Genomic DNA, 20,618 nt, shown 5'->3' on the forward strand with positions numbered 1-20,618 from the left:
TTGCCATTCTCCATCCCTGACACACATTCAGCAGGATCACTCGTAGCTAGAATGGGGGAGCTGGCTTTTTGTCCGGGAGCAGGAAGTAAGCAGCAGGATCGTTAATGGGGCCTTTTGCTTGGTGCAACTGTTTGACTTTATGAAGCTGAAGAAAAGTAAGGAGGGACTTGGGCTGGAAAGGATTCTATTTTAGGACTCAGACATGGGACTGCCAGACTTTTCGGAGAAATCTAAGTATTCAGGCTGCTCTCCTGGGGTACAGAGGGAGCTGGCCTCCCTGATCGCCTGGTCTGAGGTGCTGCCTAGCCCACCCCACCTTCCCGCAGCACTGAATGATGCTGTCCCCACCCTGTTTCCTGACATCCTCTCCTCCCACAGCCTGCGCACACCCTGCAGCCTGACTCTCCCTCGCTGACTTCCCCTTGTCTCCCTGCTCCGCCTCCCTCCCCAGGCTGCCCTGCACTCCTGCCGGAACACCTTCTCCTCCCTTTTGTGCAGATGGTACCCACGTCTATGGCTCCAGCTGCTGCCCTTCTCCTGCGTCTTAATTCCACACTCAAAACTCCCTGAATGGCCTCCAGCAGTGATGCTGGTGCAACAGCAAAGTGGTGATAATAGTGGCCACCCTTTAATGAGGGCCACATGACAAGCACTAAACACTTCACACACATTTTCTCACGTCATCCTCACTAACAAGTAGGCATGATTGTTAGTCCCAGCACAGAGGCGAGAAACTGAGGCTCAGAGGAGTCCTTTTATTTGCCCAAGGAGATGCAGCAAGTAAGTGCAAGAGCCAAGATTTAAGCCCAGATCTGCCTGGCTCCAGCACCTGGGCTAACCACTGCTATTTTGCTGTACGGAGATGGAGATGCCCCCATTGTGCATGCACCGTGCAATGCCGGTGACTCCACAGTCCAGACTGGGCCTTCGCTGCTTTCGGTCCAGGGCCTGGCTCCTGCTTTAGTATCTCAGCCTTCTCTTTGTTTCACTGATATCTTATCCTGCCTGTCCATCCCCCAGTTGCAGCCCCCACAAATGTGCTTCCTTACTTGGGCTAAACCGGCCTTATAGATCACCCACCACTGTGCTAGCATCCCTTGGGAGGTCACAAGAGGTGAAAAGCCCAAGTTTTAGAAAGATCTACCTTTCTCACAAATAAGAGTGCACGATTCCTGGTTATCTCTATTATATTGTCACTTACTCACCAGAAAGCATATTTCAACATGCTTTACAAGAGCTGGAAAGGAAGGGGCAGGCGGGTCCACGCTGGTGACTTGGGAGCTGCACCCCAGCCTGGGCCTGCAGCGCCGAGAGAACTCCAGAGCTGATTCCCACTTCCACCCCTGGCCAAGCACAGGGCCTGGCAGACAGAAGGCGCGCGAGCAAGCACGAGGGGTGAACGACTATAAGCCGCTGAAAAGTCAGCTGTAAGAGGAAGCCTGGTCTGCTAATAACTTTGGCTCCCTGATTCAAAGGAAAAGGCACTGGATTTGTAAGGCAAAGATCATTTGGGTGATTAGTTAACTATGTAATGTTAAAGAACTGTCTTCTCTAGCAGACTGCAAGCTCAGTGAGGGCAGGGTGCGTGTTCATCTTCAGCAGTACCATGTTCCAGGACCCCCCCCCCCCCGCCACACAGGGTAGTAATCAAGTAATCAACAAATATCTGTTTAATGAACCGATGAATATTTGAGTCCTAGCTGTTTCACTTATTTGCAGATGAGGATGGGTAAGTTATTTCAACTCTTCAGCTCCACTTTCACATCCGTAGAACAAGGTAATACAGAGGAGGAGGCAGGGGGTAGCACTTCCTTTGTACCCCACAGACTGCTTTGGAACAAACTGTAGATGCCTTGTGTGTGTGCCACCTATTAAGCAGTATTAGCAGTATTGAAGCTCTCTTTAAAGGTGTGTATACATTTACTGATGCCTTCTTAGTAAAATGGAGGTAGAGATTTAGCCATTATCTTGATCAACGTGGAAAAAAAGTACTTAATAACTCCAAATCTAAAAGGGTCCAGATATGTATGTTATAATATATGGGTGCATACGTATAGGACTCAAATACTCATTCATTCATTAAACACACATATGTAATTTTGTATAAGTATATGCTTATACAGATAATTATAAAAAAGAATTCAGTGTTAGTGTAGAACACCTGAAAAACGCATAGAAGCATAACACGAAAATCGGACCTTCGCTGGCCCGTTTTGGTGTGCTTCTGCTCCGCCAAGAACGTGGAAAATGGGCAAGAGCATCACTCCCACCACAAAAATAAAAAGCCAGATAACCTTCAGAATTATGACTTTCTGTTCACCTGTCGGAGAGCTGAGGTCACACCACCTGCCTGCAGCCCATGGAAAGACAGGCCCCTTCACAGACAGGGGACTCGGGAACCGGCTCGGCTGTGCCAGAGGGCGGAGAGCAGGACGTCTGTACCCAGCGAAGAGAATTCGGCTTCAACTGCTAAGGGCCGAGTGTGAGACAGCAGGAGAGTGTGTGGAACTCCGGGAGGCACAGACCCAGAGGGAGTCTACGTCTGCTCACCAGGTCTCCAAGGACCTGGCCAGAAGCTCCGAGAAAGACTGGGGGCAGGACAGGAGAGTGGAGGAAGCCGGTGTCTGAGGTGCATGCCGGGAGGAGGGGCGCAGCCGCTGCTGCGGAAAAGGAAAAAGCGTGAGACTGCCTGGGGCATCTCTCCCTTAAGGAACAGAGGCCTCAAAGGGCTGGGGGAAGGGCAGAAAATGCTGTCGGCCTGGGCGCAGGGAGAGACTCACTGCAGGGGTGGGGGGAGGGTAAAGCGGGAAAGCTTTCTGACCTGGGTAGACACCATCCTGGGCTCGGACTGCTAGAGATTTCTCTTTGGGGTGGGGCACGATCCCTGAAAATGCCCAGCTCTGATTGCCAAAAGCCACGGAGCTGACCTAAAACCGAGTCAGGATAACAGAAAAGCTGCCCGCCCTCGCCCCACCCCAGACAGGCTGACCGGTGCGGCAGAGGTTCACAGGGAGGACCTAATGTTGAGGATGTGGTTTTAACACTGAGAAAACCCTCAACAAACAAATTTCCAACCGAAACTCAAGGCTCCCCCAAAGAATTAGAATCTGCTGGTACACTGAAGGTAACCATAGCAACAGCAAGACCCAAACCCAATGAACTCTTGAATAACCTGACTCAATTCCTGCCATTGAGAGCCTAGGAGAAAAAAAGGCATGCTCATTTCCAGGCATAAACACTACAATATTTACCTCAGTTCTACTGTTCTGCACACTGTTTGCCTGTCAATATGAAATTGTAAGAAACACAAAAAATTAAGAAAAGGCACCCACTCTCAAAAGATAAAGCAATCAACTGAACCAGACTATCGAACAGGGAATTTAAGATAACATGATTATGCCCAAAGGAACTAAAAAAAAAAAAAAAAAAAAAGAGAGAGAACAAACAAAGCCCACAGTTAGTAGAAGGAAATAATAAAGATCAGAGTAGAAATAAACAAAGGCTATAAATATAAGGAAATTAAGAGCTGGCTCTTTGAAAAGATAAAATTTATAAACCTTTATATCTAGATTCAATAAGGAAAAAAGAAGAGAGGGCTCAAATCAATGAAATCAGAAATGAAAAAGAAGTTATAACTGACACCATGGAAATACAAAGAAGCGTTATGGAACAGTACAAACAATTACATGCCAACGACTGGACACCTAATGGACAAATACCCAGAAACATATCATCTTCTAAGACTGAATCAAGAAGAAACAGAAAACTTTCACAGAACTAGTAACAAAATTGCGTCAGTAATCACAAAAACTCTCAACAAACAAAAGCCCAGGAACAGACAGCTTCCCAGGAAACATTTAAAGAAGAATTAATACCTATTCTCTAGTCATTCCAAAAAATTAAAAATGAAGGAATGTTTCCAAATTCATTCTACAAGGCCAACACTACTCTGATATGTAAACTAGACAAAGACACTACCAGCAAGGAAAACTAGGGGCCAATATTCTTGATGAACACGATGCAAATATTCTCAACCAAACATGAGCCCACCGAGTTCCACAGCACATTAGAGAATCATATACCACGATCACGCGAGATTCACTCCAGGGATGCAAGGACCGGGTTTGATGCCTGTAACTCAGTGTGATTCACCACATCAGCAAAACAAAGGGTAAAAATCCCATGGCCATTTCAATAGATGGAGAAACATTTGACAGAATTCAATATCCTTTTATGATTTGAAAAAACAAAACCTCTCAGCAACGTGGGTAGAGAGGGAACATACCACAGCATAACAAGGCCATTTATGAAAAACCCACAGCTTTAACATCAGGTGGCATGGGGAGAAGCTGGAAGCGTTTCCTCTAAGATCAGACAGAAGACAAGTGTGCCCACTCTCACCACTTTTATCTGACTTCTGAGTAAGAAGATGTCTCAGAACGAAATAACCACAAAGTTGGTCCAAGTACATACAGGATGTCAGAGTCCGTGCCTGGGAGACCGAGAGTGCTGCTGCTTTTCAAGTGTAAGAAAAATGACCACGTGTCAGACAACAAAGAAAACGTAAGTCAGGTCTCAAAAGAATAGTTCAGAAACAGTCTCTAATCACAAAGCAATAAAAGATAAGATAACATAACCAAAAACACGAGCTCCTCACGACTGAAGATTTTAAAGTGGGTTTGTTTTGTCTTTTTCAAACCTTAGGACAAAGAGGAACTCCAAACCAAAGTTGCAAAATATTTAGAACATAACAATGATTAAAATATTACATAGCAAAATCTGTGGGATTCAGCTAAAATAGCACTCAGAGAAAAAATCTAAGAAATACTGATGCTATTAAGGGCAAAGCATGTAGATAAACCAGGCATCTATTTTCTGGTTAATTTGAGGGGAGAGTGTGACCGATGTGATTCAAACTCCTAGAACTGGGACAGGACAAGAGGAAGTGCTCAATAAATATTTGCTGAATAAGTGAATAAGAATAAACTTCAGAAAGGAAAAGAAATGAATTCGTAAAATAAAATCAGTTATTAATATATTGGCAAAAATAATAGCATCAGAAAGTATATCCCGGTGGTTTTTCCTTGACAGAATACTTAGGTAACCCAACGACAAAGAAATGGCAGAAAGCACAGCAACACAAACTAAAACGGGGTAAAGCAGAAGTAATCACAGACACAGAAGAAATTCAGGGAGTGTACAAACCCACTTCGCTCAACACTAAGTGAGTAAATTTAAAGATCTGGAAGAAATGCATCATTTTCTAGGCAAATATACTTTACCAAGACTTAACGTCAGAGAAGATAGAAAATCTAAACTGACCAATTACTACAAGGAAAACAAGGAGAACATTTTTGAAGATTTATCCCCACAAAAACACAAGGCCCAGATGCCTTCAAAGGAGAATTAATTCTCAGGAATCTGCAAGAGCAAATAATTTCAGTGCTATTTAAACTGCTTCAGACCCTGGGGGAAAAGGGAGGAAGCTTTCACGTTCCTTTCATGAAGTGAGAAGACCCAAACCAAACCAAACCAAACCAAACCGAAAGCAAACCAAGCAAAACAAAAAAACCCCAAAATAATGATACCAACAAATGACAAAGATTAAACACAAAAAGAATATTGCAGACCAATCTCATTTATGACTTTTAATGCCGAAAACCTAAGTAAAGCATCAGCAAATAAAGTCCTGCAACACCTTAAAGAAAATAATACATTGCGAGTAAGTGGACTGCACTGTAGGAACGCAAGAATGATTCATATTAGGAGATGGCCAATCTGATCATTTCCATAGACACTGAAAAGCACTGGATAGTATTCAACAACCATTTCATTAAATGTTTCATGAATTAAGAAAAAGTAGACATTCCTTACCATGATAAAATATATCAATCTTAACCCAAAGCCAGCCTCATGTTTAATGCAGAAAAAACACTAGATGTATTCTCATTAAAGTCAAGGGCTTTGCCATTTTTTTGAGGTATACGTCAACATAATTATACAAGCAAAATAAACAGGAGGTATAAAAGCTAGAGAGACAAAGGTAGAATTATCTATATTTGGGAAATATATATAGTTATAAACCAGAAAAAAATTAAGAGAACATCAAGAAAGGAATACACCAATAAAAATTAATTTTAACATCATCACATCAAAATATAATATACAGGTATCAAAAGCTTTCATATACATAAACAACCATTAGCCAAATCAGCCAAGAGATATAAAGGAAAAGACTGCGTTTATAATAACATCAAGAAATAAGTATCTAAGAGTAAATTTAACTTTTAAAATGTCTAACATTTCTATTTTAAAAATTCACGGCACTCCTAAAGGCCACAAAATTGAAGAACAGAATTAGCAGCAAGGCAAACCGTGTTCTTTGTTGGGAATTCTTAATATGCTGTAATAAAGATATAATTCTCCCAACTGTTCTACCAGGTATAATGTAACCCCAATAAAGCCACGTATATGCGTATCTATGTCGTGTACGTATTTTAAATAGACAACCTGATGCCAAAGTATTTCATATGGAACGGCAACTGCCAATGACAGTAATATTTTTAAGAAAAAATATTCCCCACAGTGGAAAGTGCTCTGCACGGGCATGTCCAACTTCATCTCCAAGATTTTATTTTTTAAGCGAGGTACAGAAGAGTGCATGTGGTGTCTCACTGTTTCAGTGAGAAAAAGTGTGTCCGTGTACGCACGGGTTGCATGCGCGTGGTACATGGCAGGTATGGACAGACCCGTGAGAAAACGACTGCATTTGATACTTTGGGGAGGGTACCTGAGTGGCTGAAGAAAAACAGCGAGGGGAAATTTTCACTGTGTGCCACATTATACCTTTTGAATCTTGAACCGTTTTTAAATATTTAATTCATAAACATTTAATGTTAATGGCCTCTCTAAGGGAGACCAGCAGACAGTGCATGATCAGATTCACGAGGGGAGGCGAGGAGGACGCGCCCACCTGTCAGGTAACGCCTGCAGCACGGTGGGCATCAGCACTCCCGAGATGGCTTTGTAGAGGATGGAGTCGCACACGCCGACGATGTTCACCACCGTGGAGGAGCCCAGCACGGGCAGCATGTGGGGCGGCATTCCTTGCCAAAAGTGCAGAAGGAAACTTTGAACCTGCACAGACCCGCAGAGAGAACCATGAGGTTACGTGGCGCCCACCCGACAGAGCCTGGGGACTTGCCCAAGGCCACCCCCGCCTGCGAGGCTGTTATTATCTACTTCCCCACTAGTGGCAAGGGCCACTCCAGCCTGGTGTGGCTCAGGAGGCCCAGGAGGGTCCTCCTGTCCCAAGTCTGGCCCCTGCCCCCATGTGTGGCACACGCCCAGGGCCGCATGACCATGTGGCCTGGCAGACCGGGGTCGAGTCCGCCCAGGAGAGGGTCAGCATGTTAACCCATCAGCGCCTGCATGCTCACTGTGGTCTGGGAGAGTTTAAGGGAGGAAAGATGGGATATTGTTTTTTTAAAGCTCAGATTACTAGAATTCACTATTCTATGGGCCCACTGGAGCCCCAGGGCCCCTGGGAGCTCTGCAAAGGAAGGGAGCGGCGTGAGAGCTGCCGTGAAGGGGAACGCGTCTGCAAGGGAAGAGAGCAGGTGCCACAAACAAAACCTCCTGACTCCAGCCTGTGTGCCAAGCACTGGATAAAGTACAAGGGCCCCTTTCTACCCAAACTCCTTCATTTTCCCAGAGAGCCCCGGCCCACTGGTGCCATTCTGGGATGCTAGATGGCGCTATCTGGGCAGTAGGCTGTGGGCCACCCCAACCCAACCACTGGCGGAGGACAGGAATGCAGCAGGCGCTCGGACACGAGGTGTTATTAATATGATGACAGCAGGGACCCAAGCCGAACTGTTGAGGAACAGATGGCAGAGTGGATGTCCAAAGCAGGGAACCCCCTGGTGGCCCCCAACACCTGTGTCTTCCAGTGTGTGAGCTGGAGGTCAGGGAAGGAGCAGAGGAGGGGTTACAGGCGTGGAACCAGATAAGGGAAGTGAAGGGAAACAGCAGAAGATAATTAACTTGTATATATCACAACACTTTCCAGTATCTAGACTTCAGCCAACACTGAGGAGCGGCTCGTCTTGAAGTCGGGGGACTGCTGAATTTTTGTGATCTCATGGGCTCGACCTGGCTCCTGGGCTACGCACCCTCCCCTCCTCCGCAGGGGGGCGCTCCCCCACCTACTGCATTATCCCCACGCCTGGTTCCCCATAGCAGTCCTGACCCAGTGCAGGAAATAATGTAGTACCTGGCCCAGTACCTCGGAGGTGGTACTCTTGTTGGCATCAGCTTTATTCATGGAGCGCCTACTACATGCCAGGTACTGCACACAGGCTGTCTCATTTCATACTCACAGTACGACTGCAGCTGGGAATCGTTACTTCCACTTTGCAGGGACATAAACCTATTTGTCCAAAGCCAGACAGCAAGCCGGGGAATGGATGACAGACAGCTCACGTCTGCCTGTCTCGCCACCGGGGCTAGTTTGTTCTTCATGTGGTAACTGGGCTTCCTGCCCACTCTGAGACCCATGTCTCTCCCTGAACTACTGCCTGCTTTCCAGCTTTTGGCCCCTGCCCTGGTGGCCTGCTGTGTCCTTTGGGCCCCTCTGAGGAATAGGGTCTTGCTTTCCCCTCGCCAGGCTACCCGACCCCAGCCTGGCAACCTGACCTCAGCCTCAGGGCACAGACCTCTCTGACTTCCGTGGCCTGCCTGGACGGCCCAGTGTCGGCACTGGCTGGGATGCTTGGGGTGGGGGGTGAGGAGTGGGAAGAGAGGCATGTCCCCTGACTTCCTGGAGGGAAAATGGTAGTTGCTGAAAACATGATCGGACTGGTGAGTGACGCTGGGCTTGTAAACTGTGGAACTCCAGTCACGGTTCTATTAGTTCCACGACGATGCAAACACTGCAAACTTTTCAACCAGATTGAAAATGAAAACAAAAACAACCCAGATGAGTGAAGCTTGCCTTCCAGGGTTCCTTACGTGTAAAATGGGAATAAAAGTAGTATTTACTGCATAGGCTTTGGTAAAGATGCCTTAAAAGTACTTACTATTGCACTTGGTATGTAGCAGATGCTTAATGAAGGCTAGCTATTATTATTATTATTATTATCATCATCATCATCATCATCATCATCATCACTACATCGTGGAGGCACTGCCACTGCTGGGCTCATGAACTCAGTGCACTGTCCAAGCCTGTGACGCGCCCTCGCCTAAAATCTGAATGTCACCCAGCCAGAATCCCCACTGTGGCTCTGCTCACCTATCACTGGGACACCTGCTGGCTGAGGGTTGGGCTGGCTGGGCCCGGAGACAGCCACATCTCCTGGACAAGGCGCCTGCCCTCCAGAGAGCCCTCTGCTGTCCCCTCGCCCCAGCCTGTCCCTGGGAGCTGGCCTCCGGCTGGGCCCCGGGCCCCCTGCCTGTCCTTCCAACTCCGAGGAGGGAGCTGTGCCCCGCAGATTCCTAAGATCCGGTGGATTCTGAACTCATTTGCCTTTCTAAGCTCTCTTTGCATACAGCCCTACTCTTTTTTTTATATGAGCAGTCAATTTTTAGCAGAAATTCTGGAAAAGAACAGTGGCTGTGTGTGTTAAAACAAATCTGTGGAAACTCGGTCTCCCACAGGCATCTGCTCACGAACACCGGGAGCCCGATCAGCAGCGCTCAGCTCTGGGGCCGCCTTTCGGGGGGTGTTCCACCCAGTGCTGACCGCCCTCCCTGCTCTGCATTTGGGGCCACTTAGTGTCCAAAGGTGCCGGTTCCCCGGCGTGAGAAGAGAAAAGAGGGAGGACCGTGCAAAGCTTAAGAGTGGACACTTGGAAGTTAGATGTGAAATGGACAGGCTTCTCTCTGGAGGCAGAGGCGACAGGACCTCCTGACCCACTGGACTTGCTGGGGGAGGGAGAGAGAAGAACCGCGGTTCGTGGCCTGAGCGGTGGTGGTGAACTGAGACTTGGAGAACAGACCTGAGGCAGAAAGTCAGTGCTCTGGTCTGTCCACGTGAACTTACGTGTCAGCTGAATCTGGAGGTCAGGACTAAGGACAGGAGAGTTGTCAGCTTTATACAATGGAGGTAACGTGTCTCCCTGTCACCAGAGTGAAGTCCGCTAACTTAATAAAATGCCTGGCATCGTGCAGGCCTCGACCAAGTGGAAAATTCTTACTAGGCCTAAGGAAGGGGTTCTGACCCTCTGCAAGCTGATGTGGTGAAACAGTCACAGGCAAATGATTGATTTAAAGTAAGTTTCCCGGGTCACCCGTTTCGGTCCCCTACCGGCAGGATCTGACAGACATGCAGACCAGACCCTGAGGCTGGAGGGTAAGCAGCTCCAAAGGTGCCGCCGCAGACAAGCCTCGGGAAACATTAAACCCAAAACACAGGAAGGCCTTCCTTTAGTTTTACTGAATCTGTAATCCTGGCTGTAATGATACTATGACAAAAACTGTCTCCCCAGCAGGCCCATCGGGCAGGATGGTTAGATCAGGGAAGAGGCCATGCCAACCGCGATTGCCCCAGAAGATCTCTAAAGCGGGGATGGACGGCGCCTGGCTCCCAGGATCAGTGTGAGGGTCAAGTGAGCTAATAATGTGCACCAGGGGCTTCCAGGAGGCCTGGCACCTGGCAGGAGCTCGTGAAACAGGAGCTGGTTTCATGACAATACTTTAACAGCGAGTTCACAGCTCAACACTTGTTGACCTACCTCGTCAAAGTTGGCTCTTATTACAGTGTCCAGTATTCTCTGACAGTGTGTCCGGTACATCATAATAAAGGTGGAAACCTGTCGGGGGGGCGGGGAGAGTCAACAAGAAAGGTATACATGAACACATATCACTGCTGCCCTTGGAATTTCGGTTTTCACGTCATTTGTTCCCTGACGAGGGGCTGGAGTCCACCTCGCCCCTGCTCATCCCCCTGACCCCGGTGGGATGCTTGCTGACCTGCAGCTCCCTCCTCCGGACCCGCACAGCACCTGAGAGGGTTCCCCTATCGGAGCATTCGCCCTTGGTGCAGGAACACGTGTTTCTCCCTCAGCCCCCATTCTCCACCCCCTGGCACTGCGGGCTCTGGGGAAATAAATGGCTTACTGCCCAGCATTCAGCACGGTGCCTGGCACGAGGCACAGTTTCGTAGGGCTTGTTGAATTAAACTCTCTTCATTAGCCGAGATATTGACAAGTTAAAACCTAGTGTGTATTTCTAAGAAGAGGTGCTCTTGTCAAAATCACAGAGGACACTGGAAATCCTCCGGAATCTACCTGGAAAAGACCTTTCTCAACAATTTTAAAGTTATGGTATAAAGCACTACCCCTATCAAATCTCTTTTGTCTACAGAACTATGGCTCACCATACCCTCTGCGGCATATAGGAAAATAAACTTTACCCTTTAAAAAAGCAGTCTAGAGGAGAGGGGTCCCTCCTTTGTGGACTGAGTGCAAAATCATAAGCGGGTAGGTAGGCTGGTGGGTGGGCAGGTGGGTAGGTAGGTCAGACAAACTTTTTAGTTTAGAATCACATTAGATTTGTAGTCAAGTTTTAAAGATAGTGCAGGGACTTCCCATATACCCCCATGCCCAGTTACCTCTACTGTTAACATCTTATATTAATATGGTACGTTATGCACTGATGCATTATTATTAACTCAAGTCCACACTTGATTCAGATGTCCAGCTTTATATTTTTTAACTCACCATTTGGCAATTGAAGTGTGTGTGGTGTATGTGTGTGTTGTGTAAAAAAAAGAGAACGCCCCCTCCCGGTCACCCTTCGGATGTGGTCACCTTCTCCTCGGGCAGACTGGCCGGCAGGTTTAGGTCTTTGACATTTGGAAACTCTGGCAGCAGCGTCCCAAGTTTGGACCGGGGCGAATAGGCCACCGTCTGTTTGCTCACTTCTTTCTTGCCCGTCTCGCTCACCCAGGCGGCTCCTTTCTTGGAATACATCACATCATAGTACTGGGAGCTTTCCTTCACCGCGATGCCGTAGTAATGGTACCTGGGCCGCAGAGAGAAAGGTGTGCACGGTTACCGGGAGGGGTCTCCCGAGCAGGGCGCACCCAAGGCCAAGGGTGACTGGGCCGTTCCTCCAGGGGCTGCAAGAGCTGACTCTCCAGTGAGACTTGACAGCTCTGAAATCTGGAACCGAACCAAAGTGCCACGTTGCCAGCCATCAATCACGCGGGTAAAAATAACCGAAATTGCCTCCTACAGAAAATGTTAAGTCACATACTTTGCAAAGCACAAAAGGGGATGAAAAATTTTCCATTTGTACTTAGTCTCTTGTATCGAGCCAAGTGTGACCCCAGGGAGGCCGCAGTGGAGTCTCCCCTCCCTGAGGACCCGGGAAGAAGGGCGTTGTCTGTGACTGCGAACCACCAACGGATGGTCTTCTTAGGCAACAGAAAACCATTTCTGGTCTTAAAGAACTGTCTCTAGAAAGACAAATGCAGGGTTTCTGCTGACACTGCAGGTAAAGCAAAGACCAGAACGTTTCACTGACTCGGAGGGCCTACTGATGGCACTGTTTTCCATGGAGACTTGTGGAAGGAGGCAGCATTTTGCTTGGATTTTAGATTTTAGCTGCAACCTATTGGGAACTGGCTCTCTGCTAGGCACTTGGCAAGGTGCCGTACCTGCATTAATTTGTAAAACAATACTATGAAATGGGGATTATTATAGTCTTTTTTTCAGATGAGAAAATGGAGGCAAGAACACTTAATAAGCTCAAGGCTATATGGCTCTTTCAGGGAAGAACAGGCTCTTGAACACACAGGTCCGTTCCACTACAAAGCCACTCAGCTGTGCTAATACCCCTGCGGGGTGGCATCGTAAACTTTGATGTTTGTCAGAGCCATTCATGGATCATAAAGAAACACAGATTCCTAGGCCCCTCCCCAGACTGGCTGATTCAAAACATGGGACTGGGGCCCAAGAATCTGCATTGAGACTGGCACCCCAGGGAATTCTGATGTGCATTCGCTTGAGGCCGACTGGCCTGCTGGGTTATGCGCCTGCGTTCCCAGTCGTTGGAGGGACTGTCGTCATCTGCTATTGTCAATGGGGTGCTCATCGCATCGGCTCACAGGCGCTAAGTGCTTCACACACATTATTTCATTTCCCAAAACCCGTGAGGCTATAACTAATCATCATCCCCATTTTACAGACCAGGAAACTAAGGCCCAGAGAACTTAAATAACACACCCAAGATCACCCAGTGAGTTACTGGTAGAGGCAGGATTTGGACCTCCAATATGCTTTTAACCACTAAGCCGGTGATTCTCAAACTATATTAATAGTAAGAATCACCTACAGTATATATTAAAATACAGACTCCTGGGTCCCATCCCCAAAGATTCTGATTTCCTACGTCTAGAAAGGATTTTTACAATCACACAGCAATACCCATGTGATTCATTAAGAAACTGTAATTAATAGTTAGTTTCTGGGCCTCGCTTCCAGAGACATGGCAACATAGTAACTGTACTTTTTTGCCCACAGCAGTGCGGCCAGCGATGGCCGGCCACAACACGATACAAAGGAGAAAGCGCTCTGGGTTATGAGACGGGCTTCCCAGGGAGGGGAGAGTCGAGCACACCAAACCTTCCCCCTTTCCCGCCCCCGCTGCCCCCGGTACCATTCTGAGACATTCCTGCTTAGTGGGCATCTCGCCTCTATCTGAACACCTCCCGGGATGCAGTACCCAGGCGCTGCCAAGGCTTCCCAGTTCATTTTAGGTTGGTGCGGTTCTCAGAAAGTTCTCTCTGTGTGGAGAACGATCTGTCCTCCGCGCCTTCTACTCCCCAACTGTCATAACTGCCTTTCCAACTCAAAGCCCGGGCTGGGGTGGGGGAGGGGCTGGGTTCCGAGCGCCGGTCAGGCCGGAAGACAGTTATGACGAGCCTCCTTAACTTTACCGAGTTCCCCCTCATCATTTCTTAAGACCAAGACAGCAATAACAACTCAGATCAGACCATTTCTGGATTTTTTCAGAGTGTATGTTGCCAAAATCCACCACTACAGGAAGCTATTGCTCTGATCACTTCTTACTTTCTCTGTTTCAGCTTTGGAGGGCAGGTCCGCACACTGGCCATCCCCACCCCGGTCCCCGTCCCCATTCAGTCTGTCCAGGTTAATTTGCTGTTTGTCTTTTCACTATGAGGCTGAGAGGCAGGTCGGAGACGAGAGCTCCTTATTACCTTCCCAGTGGCTGAAGGGGATCGACCTTGGCGGACCCTCATGGAGAAGTAACAATGAAATGGATTACGTGGAATTTTTAAAGAGATATTTTCCAATTTGCCAACCTTAAGGGGAAAGACAGACAACCCCCCCCAGGCCCTCATGTGCAGACAGAGAAGCTTTCTCCAAGCTTGTGTAGGATGGGAAACCGTTCCGCTCCATCTTTACTATTTCTGCTCTGAAAATGGGCAACAAAGTATTGGAGCCAACGACTCTCTACAGGCCACGAGCAGGGGGGAAATGATTTGTTTCCATGCTTTCCACATCTCCCATCCATCCCCTCGTCTATCTGTTCACCCAGCGCTGCCAACGGCCCTTTACGCACCAACCGCTGTGCAAATGAGGGAGGAGGAACCTGGTTTGCGTACTTGATGCTCTTACGGAGACTCAAACCTCATTTTCAAACCTGGAATTTCTCATTGCAAACAAGATTTGTTCTTCAGAGTAGTCACCTTGGAAGTTTATGAAAAATGTAGTCCAAAACGTCCCTGGCTAAAAAATTTTCGGCACAAATCTTTAATCATCCCCACCCCGCCCCCCCCCACTCTGAGCTTCGGGCCCCACAGATAAATTACTCTCAGTATTTTCAGAACTTTGCCAAAGAGGGGTTTCCCCAGTTTGATCCCCCGATTCCTTTAACTTGGCTCCAAAGTTAAGCCACACTGGGAGGGGGATGGGGGTGGGGATGACCCAGGAATGGCAAATGGGGGCAGTGAGGGGACAGTACTGGACACGCTCCTTTTGAATCATCCTTGGTCACAAGTCTTATAACTCTATGTGGGGGTTGTTTTTTAAGTCTCAGTGGTTTGTAAGTGAGTGTGTGCTACTCTGCTACTTAACAGGGCACCATGTTTGGAAAGGTCACACCATAAGGCACCCTTCGGTGGAGTTGCCTCATGCGTCGGCACGGTAAAGGTCCTGAGAGGTCCTCCCTTGAGGAGTGCTTGTGAAACTCAGTGCTTATCAAACTCACGTGGCCGCCAGACCTTCCCTCACAGACCACCTAGTGGAGTCCCGCAGTTTCTGAACATTCTTTGAGGCACGTCTTACGAGTGCAGACTTGGGTGACTCTGAGCAGAGGAGGCAGTTGCCCTCCCCGCCGGCTCACACCTCGCAGGCGGGCGTCCATACTCCCTCCTCACTCCTCAGGTCCTCTCCTCGGAAAGCCTGTCTGGGGCCACTCCCCTTTTGTTATTCTCCGTGCTGACCCTCTCTGCCACAACTGGAGAGTTTGCTCAGGGGAACAATCCAAGAAGCTACAAGGTGCTCCTTTAAATAATGCTCAAGACATTTTACAAACATGCCTAGAAGCAGGGCGGCTAAACATCAGGCTCCTTAAAGCAGCTGGGCCAGCTGGCCCTGGGCAGCATCTCTCAGGGGTCCTGGGAGAGAGGGCTGGGCGGTCTGAAGCTCTTCTGTGCTCTGGCCAGATGCGGGCTTCTGTCCAGGCCTGCAGACGGAGCTCAGGAAGCGAGGCCCGGGGCCGGGGCCTGTGCGGGAGGAAGGGCTTCGGTGCTTACTTGGACTGTCCTCGGGTCCCGAGTCTTCTGGTGGTTAACTGGGGAAACTGCTGCCTTATGATCTGAAAGTCAACACAAGAGTCAGTTACCCAGTGGGAAGGGCAGGAGCACAGCGACCGAGTCTCGAAAACCGCAATCTAAAGGGGGGGGGGGAATGTACCCTGCTTGTGGTGGCTTATAAGGAGCCTGTTGGGACCCCCTTGAGAAGACTGCTGGTGTTGGGGAGGTGGGGCAGCATCTGAGTGGCTGTGGGGCTCTGGACCCTGAAGTGGTCTCACTTGGTGGCTCTGTGCTTCATGCCTCCGACTTGCAATGGAGGGCAAGTACCGGGGACCCAGAACACATCACTCCCCTGCTTAAAGCCCTCCAGTGGCTTCCATCACACCTAAAACCCACCCCAGCCTCCGGAACCTGGTCCCTGCTCAGTCCTGGCCCCTGGCTCCTCCCCTTCTCACCCTTCCTGGCCATGGGCCCAGCCTCACAGCCTATTTTCCCTATTCCTGAAACACAGCCAGGCCTGCTCCCTGCTGGGGGCCTTTGCACAGCCAGTCCCCATGCCTGCATTGCACTCTCACCTGATCCTTAACCTTAGGGCCGGGCTCCTTTTACAACACATGCGGGCCCCTGGTTGAGGTCCCTCTGCCCAGCCCCTTGCACTGTCCCTCACCATCACAGGCCCTGCTTTAGGTCCTCTCCCTGCTAAGCACTCTCTGAAGCGAGCCTGTTCACTCACCCTCCCACCCCGCCCAGACCAGAAGCTCCATGAAAGCAGGGTCCTGGCAGGAGTGAAGAGCTCAGTCCTTATTTGCTGAATGAAAGGATGACCCCCAACCCCTGCCCTCGAGGGGATGGGGACGCTTTACTGTTTTGCAGAGTGGAGGGAAGTAGCTGCTGTTGCCCAGGACAACCACGCAGACCCCCCCAGAAACCTGGGAGGAGGGGCTGTATGCCAAGGGGAAAACACAGGCCAGGGGCCTGGGCCTTGGCGTTTACAGCGCTGGTGTCTGTCCGCGGGGAGGCGGGGCGGCACAGGTCATGCACAAAGGTGAAGCTGGGCTGCCAGGATCAGATCCAAGTTTGGCCTTTTGTTAGCAGGACACCCCTCCAGCAAGTTGTTTAACCTTCAGATGACTCAGTCTCCTCACTTGTAAAATGGGAGTAACGATAACCCCTACCTTAGATAATTTTTTTTGTGAAAATCTAAAAAAAAGTAAATATAAGTAATTTGCAACAGTGCCTGGCATTTAATAAGGCCTCAATCATGGGTGGAAAAAGATCTGCATTCCTCCCAAGAACAGTTAGAGAACCTCGTAAGATGACAGCAGACAGCACTTTTGAAGGTAAAAAGGGATCTAAAATATGATCCCGCAGTGCCATGGTGAATGACGCAACGAGAGGGTTCTCTGAACTCTTGAATGGCATCAGTCTTGCAGGCAGCGTATCCCTGCTTCCTTTAACCCTAACTCCTGTACGATAAGGGCGCGCGCTTCTCACTTTATGTCCCTCCCAAAACATCTGTGACTGGAGGACAGTGCAGCGTGCTGGGAACAGGCCTGACCCGGGGTCAGTGACAGGGCCCTGCGGCACTCAGTCCTGTTGTGCCGTCTGAGACCACGCCAGGGTCTGGTGGCAGCGCCACCTCTGGCTAGGTGCGCCTGCCAGACTTCCACCATGGGGCTGGAGGCATGGAGCCGCGATCTGAGGCATCTGCTCACAGAGGCTCACAGAGGCACAGCTGCAGATGTGCCAGTAGAGATGGAGGGTGAACAGGGGAAGGAGAAATACGGAGCCGCAAAATCTTCTTGCTGGTTTTTAAAAAGCGGGTTAAGATTTGGGTTCTGAGTTTCCTACCTACCCAAGCAAAGGTGATAATACCAAAAAGCTACAAGTGTCCCTGTATCTATGAGATAAACGCATGCCAGTTGTTGAGGAAAAGCAGAGATTTTCCTGTGTTTCCGTGTGGGAGACTTCTCCCTTGCACATGGCATGACAACAAGGTGCCACGCTGAATGCTCTGTATTACCTGACAGTTAGTAAATGGGAACATCAACTGCTGTCAAGAGCGCAGCAGGACTGAACTGCTGGTCTGTGGCTGAGAACCTTGTTTATGAGTGCAGCCCTTCCCCAAAGCAATAAAAATATTCCTACTTCTTGATCTCTTGATTCTGAGAAAATAATCTAAAATAAGAACAAGCTGTGTGCAGGACTACTAATGAGAATGGAAAATTAGAAACAAATTAAACCTCCAGTGATAGGTAACTGGCTAAATAAATGATTAGCTATGTGCTCAATAAAATATTGCACAGGCATTAAAAATGATGGTAACAAAAGCTGTGTCACAGTGCAAACTGCTGGCAATGTTAAACGAAACAGCAGAACTTGAACTATACTTATGCTGTGGTTGTAACTCATGTTTGGACAAATATAGGAATAGAAAGGGATTATGGAAATATAAAAATGGACGTTCGTTAGATAGAACAAAAAAAGTTTCTGTATGATATTTGTATAAGAAAACTTTTTTTGCAAGTAGAAAGGATTTTCTTACTAGAAATATGACTAACTGACAAAAGAAATTCAAGCTCATTTTGAAAGAACCACCAAAAATATAGCATAATGTTATAGTGATTGTCTTTTTCCTTAAAAAAAAAAAATCATTCCTCATACCCTGCAACAACATAATTTTTTAAAAGTGGCATTTTGGGTGGGGTTAATAAGCTTTAGTATTACTGGACTGGAGAGAATGGGCAAAGCCCTGCAACCTTTCTAAGTGTTTATCAGAATAGTAGTGTCCCACCTAATGGCCACACAGCAAATGGCAGTCCCCAGCCCTCGGCTCAGGGACCAGGGGCCACGGACTCTGGTCTTGAGAAGCACCAGACAGCCGCTGGGACTGAGGACAGGTTTCTGGAGTCCATGGTTCCACCACTACGAGGCAAGAAAACGCACAACCCGAGTGTTTGTAACGTTTTGCTCTACGATCTGGAGGAGTTACCAAGCCACAGTACAGGGTCTGTGAATTCACTGATCAACTCTGCTGCCTCCGTAGCTGACGGGTTTTACCGGCTCCTTTTGAATGCTGTGTGCATGAGCACACGCACAGCTTAACCGCCTTTGCGACCAGCACCGCCTCCCACAGCCGGCGCACTGTCCACTCCGCCCAGGCCGTTGGCGGAGCCCAGACTCTTCCTTTCCCACGCCACTGCCCCACGCCCAGGACCTCTCGCCTGGACCGCAGACGCGTCCTCCAAACGGGGTGCGCTGCCTGCGGTCGGTCGTGCTGCCCCACCAGCAGGATCCTTCTAAAATCCAGGTTGGATCACTTCCTGGTTGAAAACAGTGGGTGCCTTCTCACTACCACCTACTGTGGATAGAAGTGCAGCCCCTGGGCTGGTCCACGAGGCCCTGGGTGACCGACCCCAGCTCAATTCCCCAGCCTCCCACCCAGCCACCCACCCCACCCCCCCACCTGCTCCCCCAGCTCCGGGCACTCGCTCTTCCCTCTGGCTGGGTGCCAGGCCCATGCTGTGCCCCACTGGCCCCCAGGAACTCCTCTCTTGCAGTCAGCCTCTCCCGCTCCCCCTGGGGCCCTTCCATGAAGCCTTAGAAGCCCTGCCTCTATCTTCCCAGCCAGTTGGGAGGCCACAGTATACAGTGGGTAGGCACACGGGCTTTGGGGTCTAGTCCTGGCTCAGGCGCTGCGCCAACGACTTTACATGTATTATCTCAGGTAACCATTACAACAAGCTAGGTCCCACTGCCATTCCCTCTGCACAGTCAACTGAGGTTCAGAGAGGCTAAGTAACCCGTGCGGTGTCACACAGCTCACAAGATGCAGATGTTGGGTTGAAGTACCTGGTCCGGCTACCACAGTATTATTGCCTCTGGATGAACGCAGGTGCCCCCAAGCCCCTCATTCCTTCTTTTAACAGCAGCCTTTATTTCTTCTACCTTATAGTCTTGCATTTATACGTGTTAGGTGTATGTATGTGAGGAATGAAATACCGTCTTTTTCCCATCTACTGTTCAGGGGAGATTTCTGTTCGATCCCCCCACTTTTACCCTCTCGGAAACGTGCTGGTGGCCTCTGCTCTGCACAGGGTCTGCGAACTCTGTCCCCAGATATGCAAGCGAAAGAGGGACACAGCTGAGACCACTGTGACATCAGCAGGCAGCCTGCTGCTTCCCCTTAGATTAAATCTACCCGCATCCAGCAAGGTGGGAACCAGACAAGAAAACGCTTCTCTGCTTAATAAAAGTCATCTGTCTGGATAGCAGAGGTCCCCGAGGGAATCATCCAGATCATCGCCCATCTACTCAGAGCCCCCGACTGCTCCCCAAGGCCAGCTGACTCAGCAGAGCGCCCAGACAACACGGAGCAGCTCCGCTCTCGGCTTCTGCCTTCTCCCTTAAATTGTTCTCATAGGAGCCCCGAGCTCCCTTCAGACCACACCACCGGTGCTCATTGATTCTCTGAATGGTTCCTGGCTTCTGGGCTCCACACCTCTGCACCTTCTCCCCCCCACTCTCTCCGCCTCCCACATACAACTGCCCCCACCTCCCTCACCCGGTGTGCCCTCCTGCCCTCCCACCCGGTGGGCTCTCCTCCCTGGTGAAGAGCCTTCCCAATCTCTGCCCGGGTAAGAGCTCTTCCTTCTCCAAACCACGGCGGCGTCTGCTACTTGCCATCCATGACCAAGCTCCAGCCTTCCCCTAGGTTGAAGGAAGCCTGATTCTGCCCACATTTTCCCATCTCCACCAGTCCTGGGGCCATGCTCTCAGGCCTGGATGGCTGCGGCGGTCTCCTTGTCACCCCTGTGTTGTGGCCAGTCAG

General features: G+C 49.3%; 1 protein-coding gene across 1 annotated transcript in view; it reads right to left on the bottom strand.

Annotated features, from left to right (window-relative positions):
- The window catches only part of RFX4 (regulatory factor X4), a gene marked incomplete at its 5' end in the record, with an annotated part of 105,386 nt that overhangs the window by 47,814 nt on the left and 36,954 nt on the right, over nt 1–20,618 (bottom strand). The window contains 4 exons of the mRNA XM_037160584.2: nt 6,974–7,137; nt 10,737–10,814; nt 11,814–12,027; nt 15,788–15,849. Coding sequence (XP_037016479.2) covers nt 6,974–7,137; nt 10,737–10,814; nt 11,814–12,027; nt 15,788–15,849 — 518 coding nt within the window. The remainder of the gene's footprint in view (nt 1–6,973; nt 7,138–10,736; nt 10,815–11,813; nt 12,028–15,787; nt 15,850–20,618) is intronic.

Source organism: Artibeus jamaicensis, unplaced genomic scaffold (assembly GCF_021234435.1).
Source record: "Artibeus jamaicensis isolate MK-2021 breed Jamaican fruit bat unplaced genomic scaffold, CSHL_Jam_final contig_233, whole genome shotgun sequence".
In the NCBI taxonomy this organism is placed as follows: domain Eukaryota; kingdom Metazoa; phylum Chordata; class Mammalia; order Chiroptera; family Phyllostomidae; genus Artibeus; species Artibeus jamaicensis.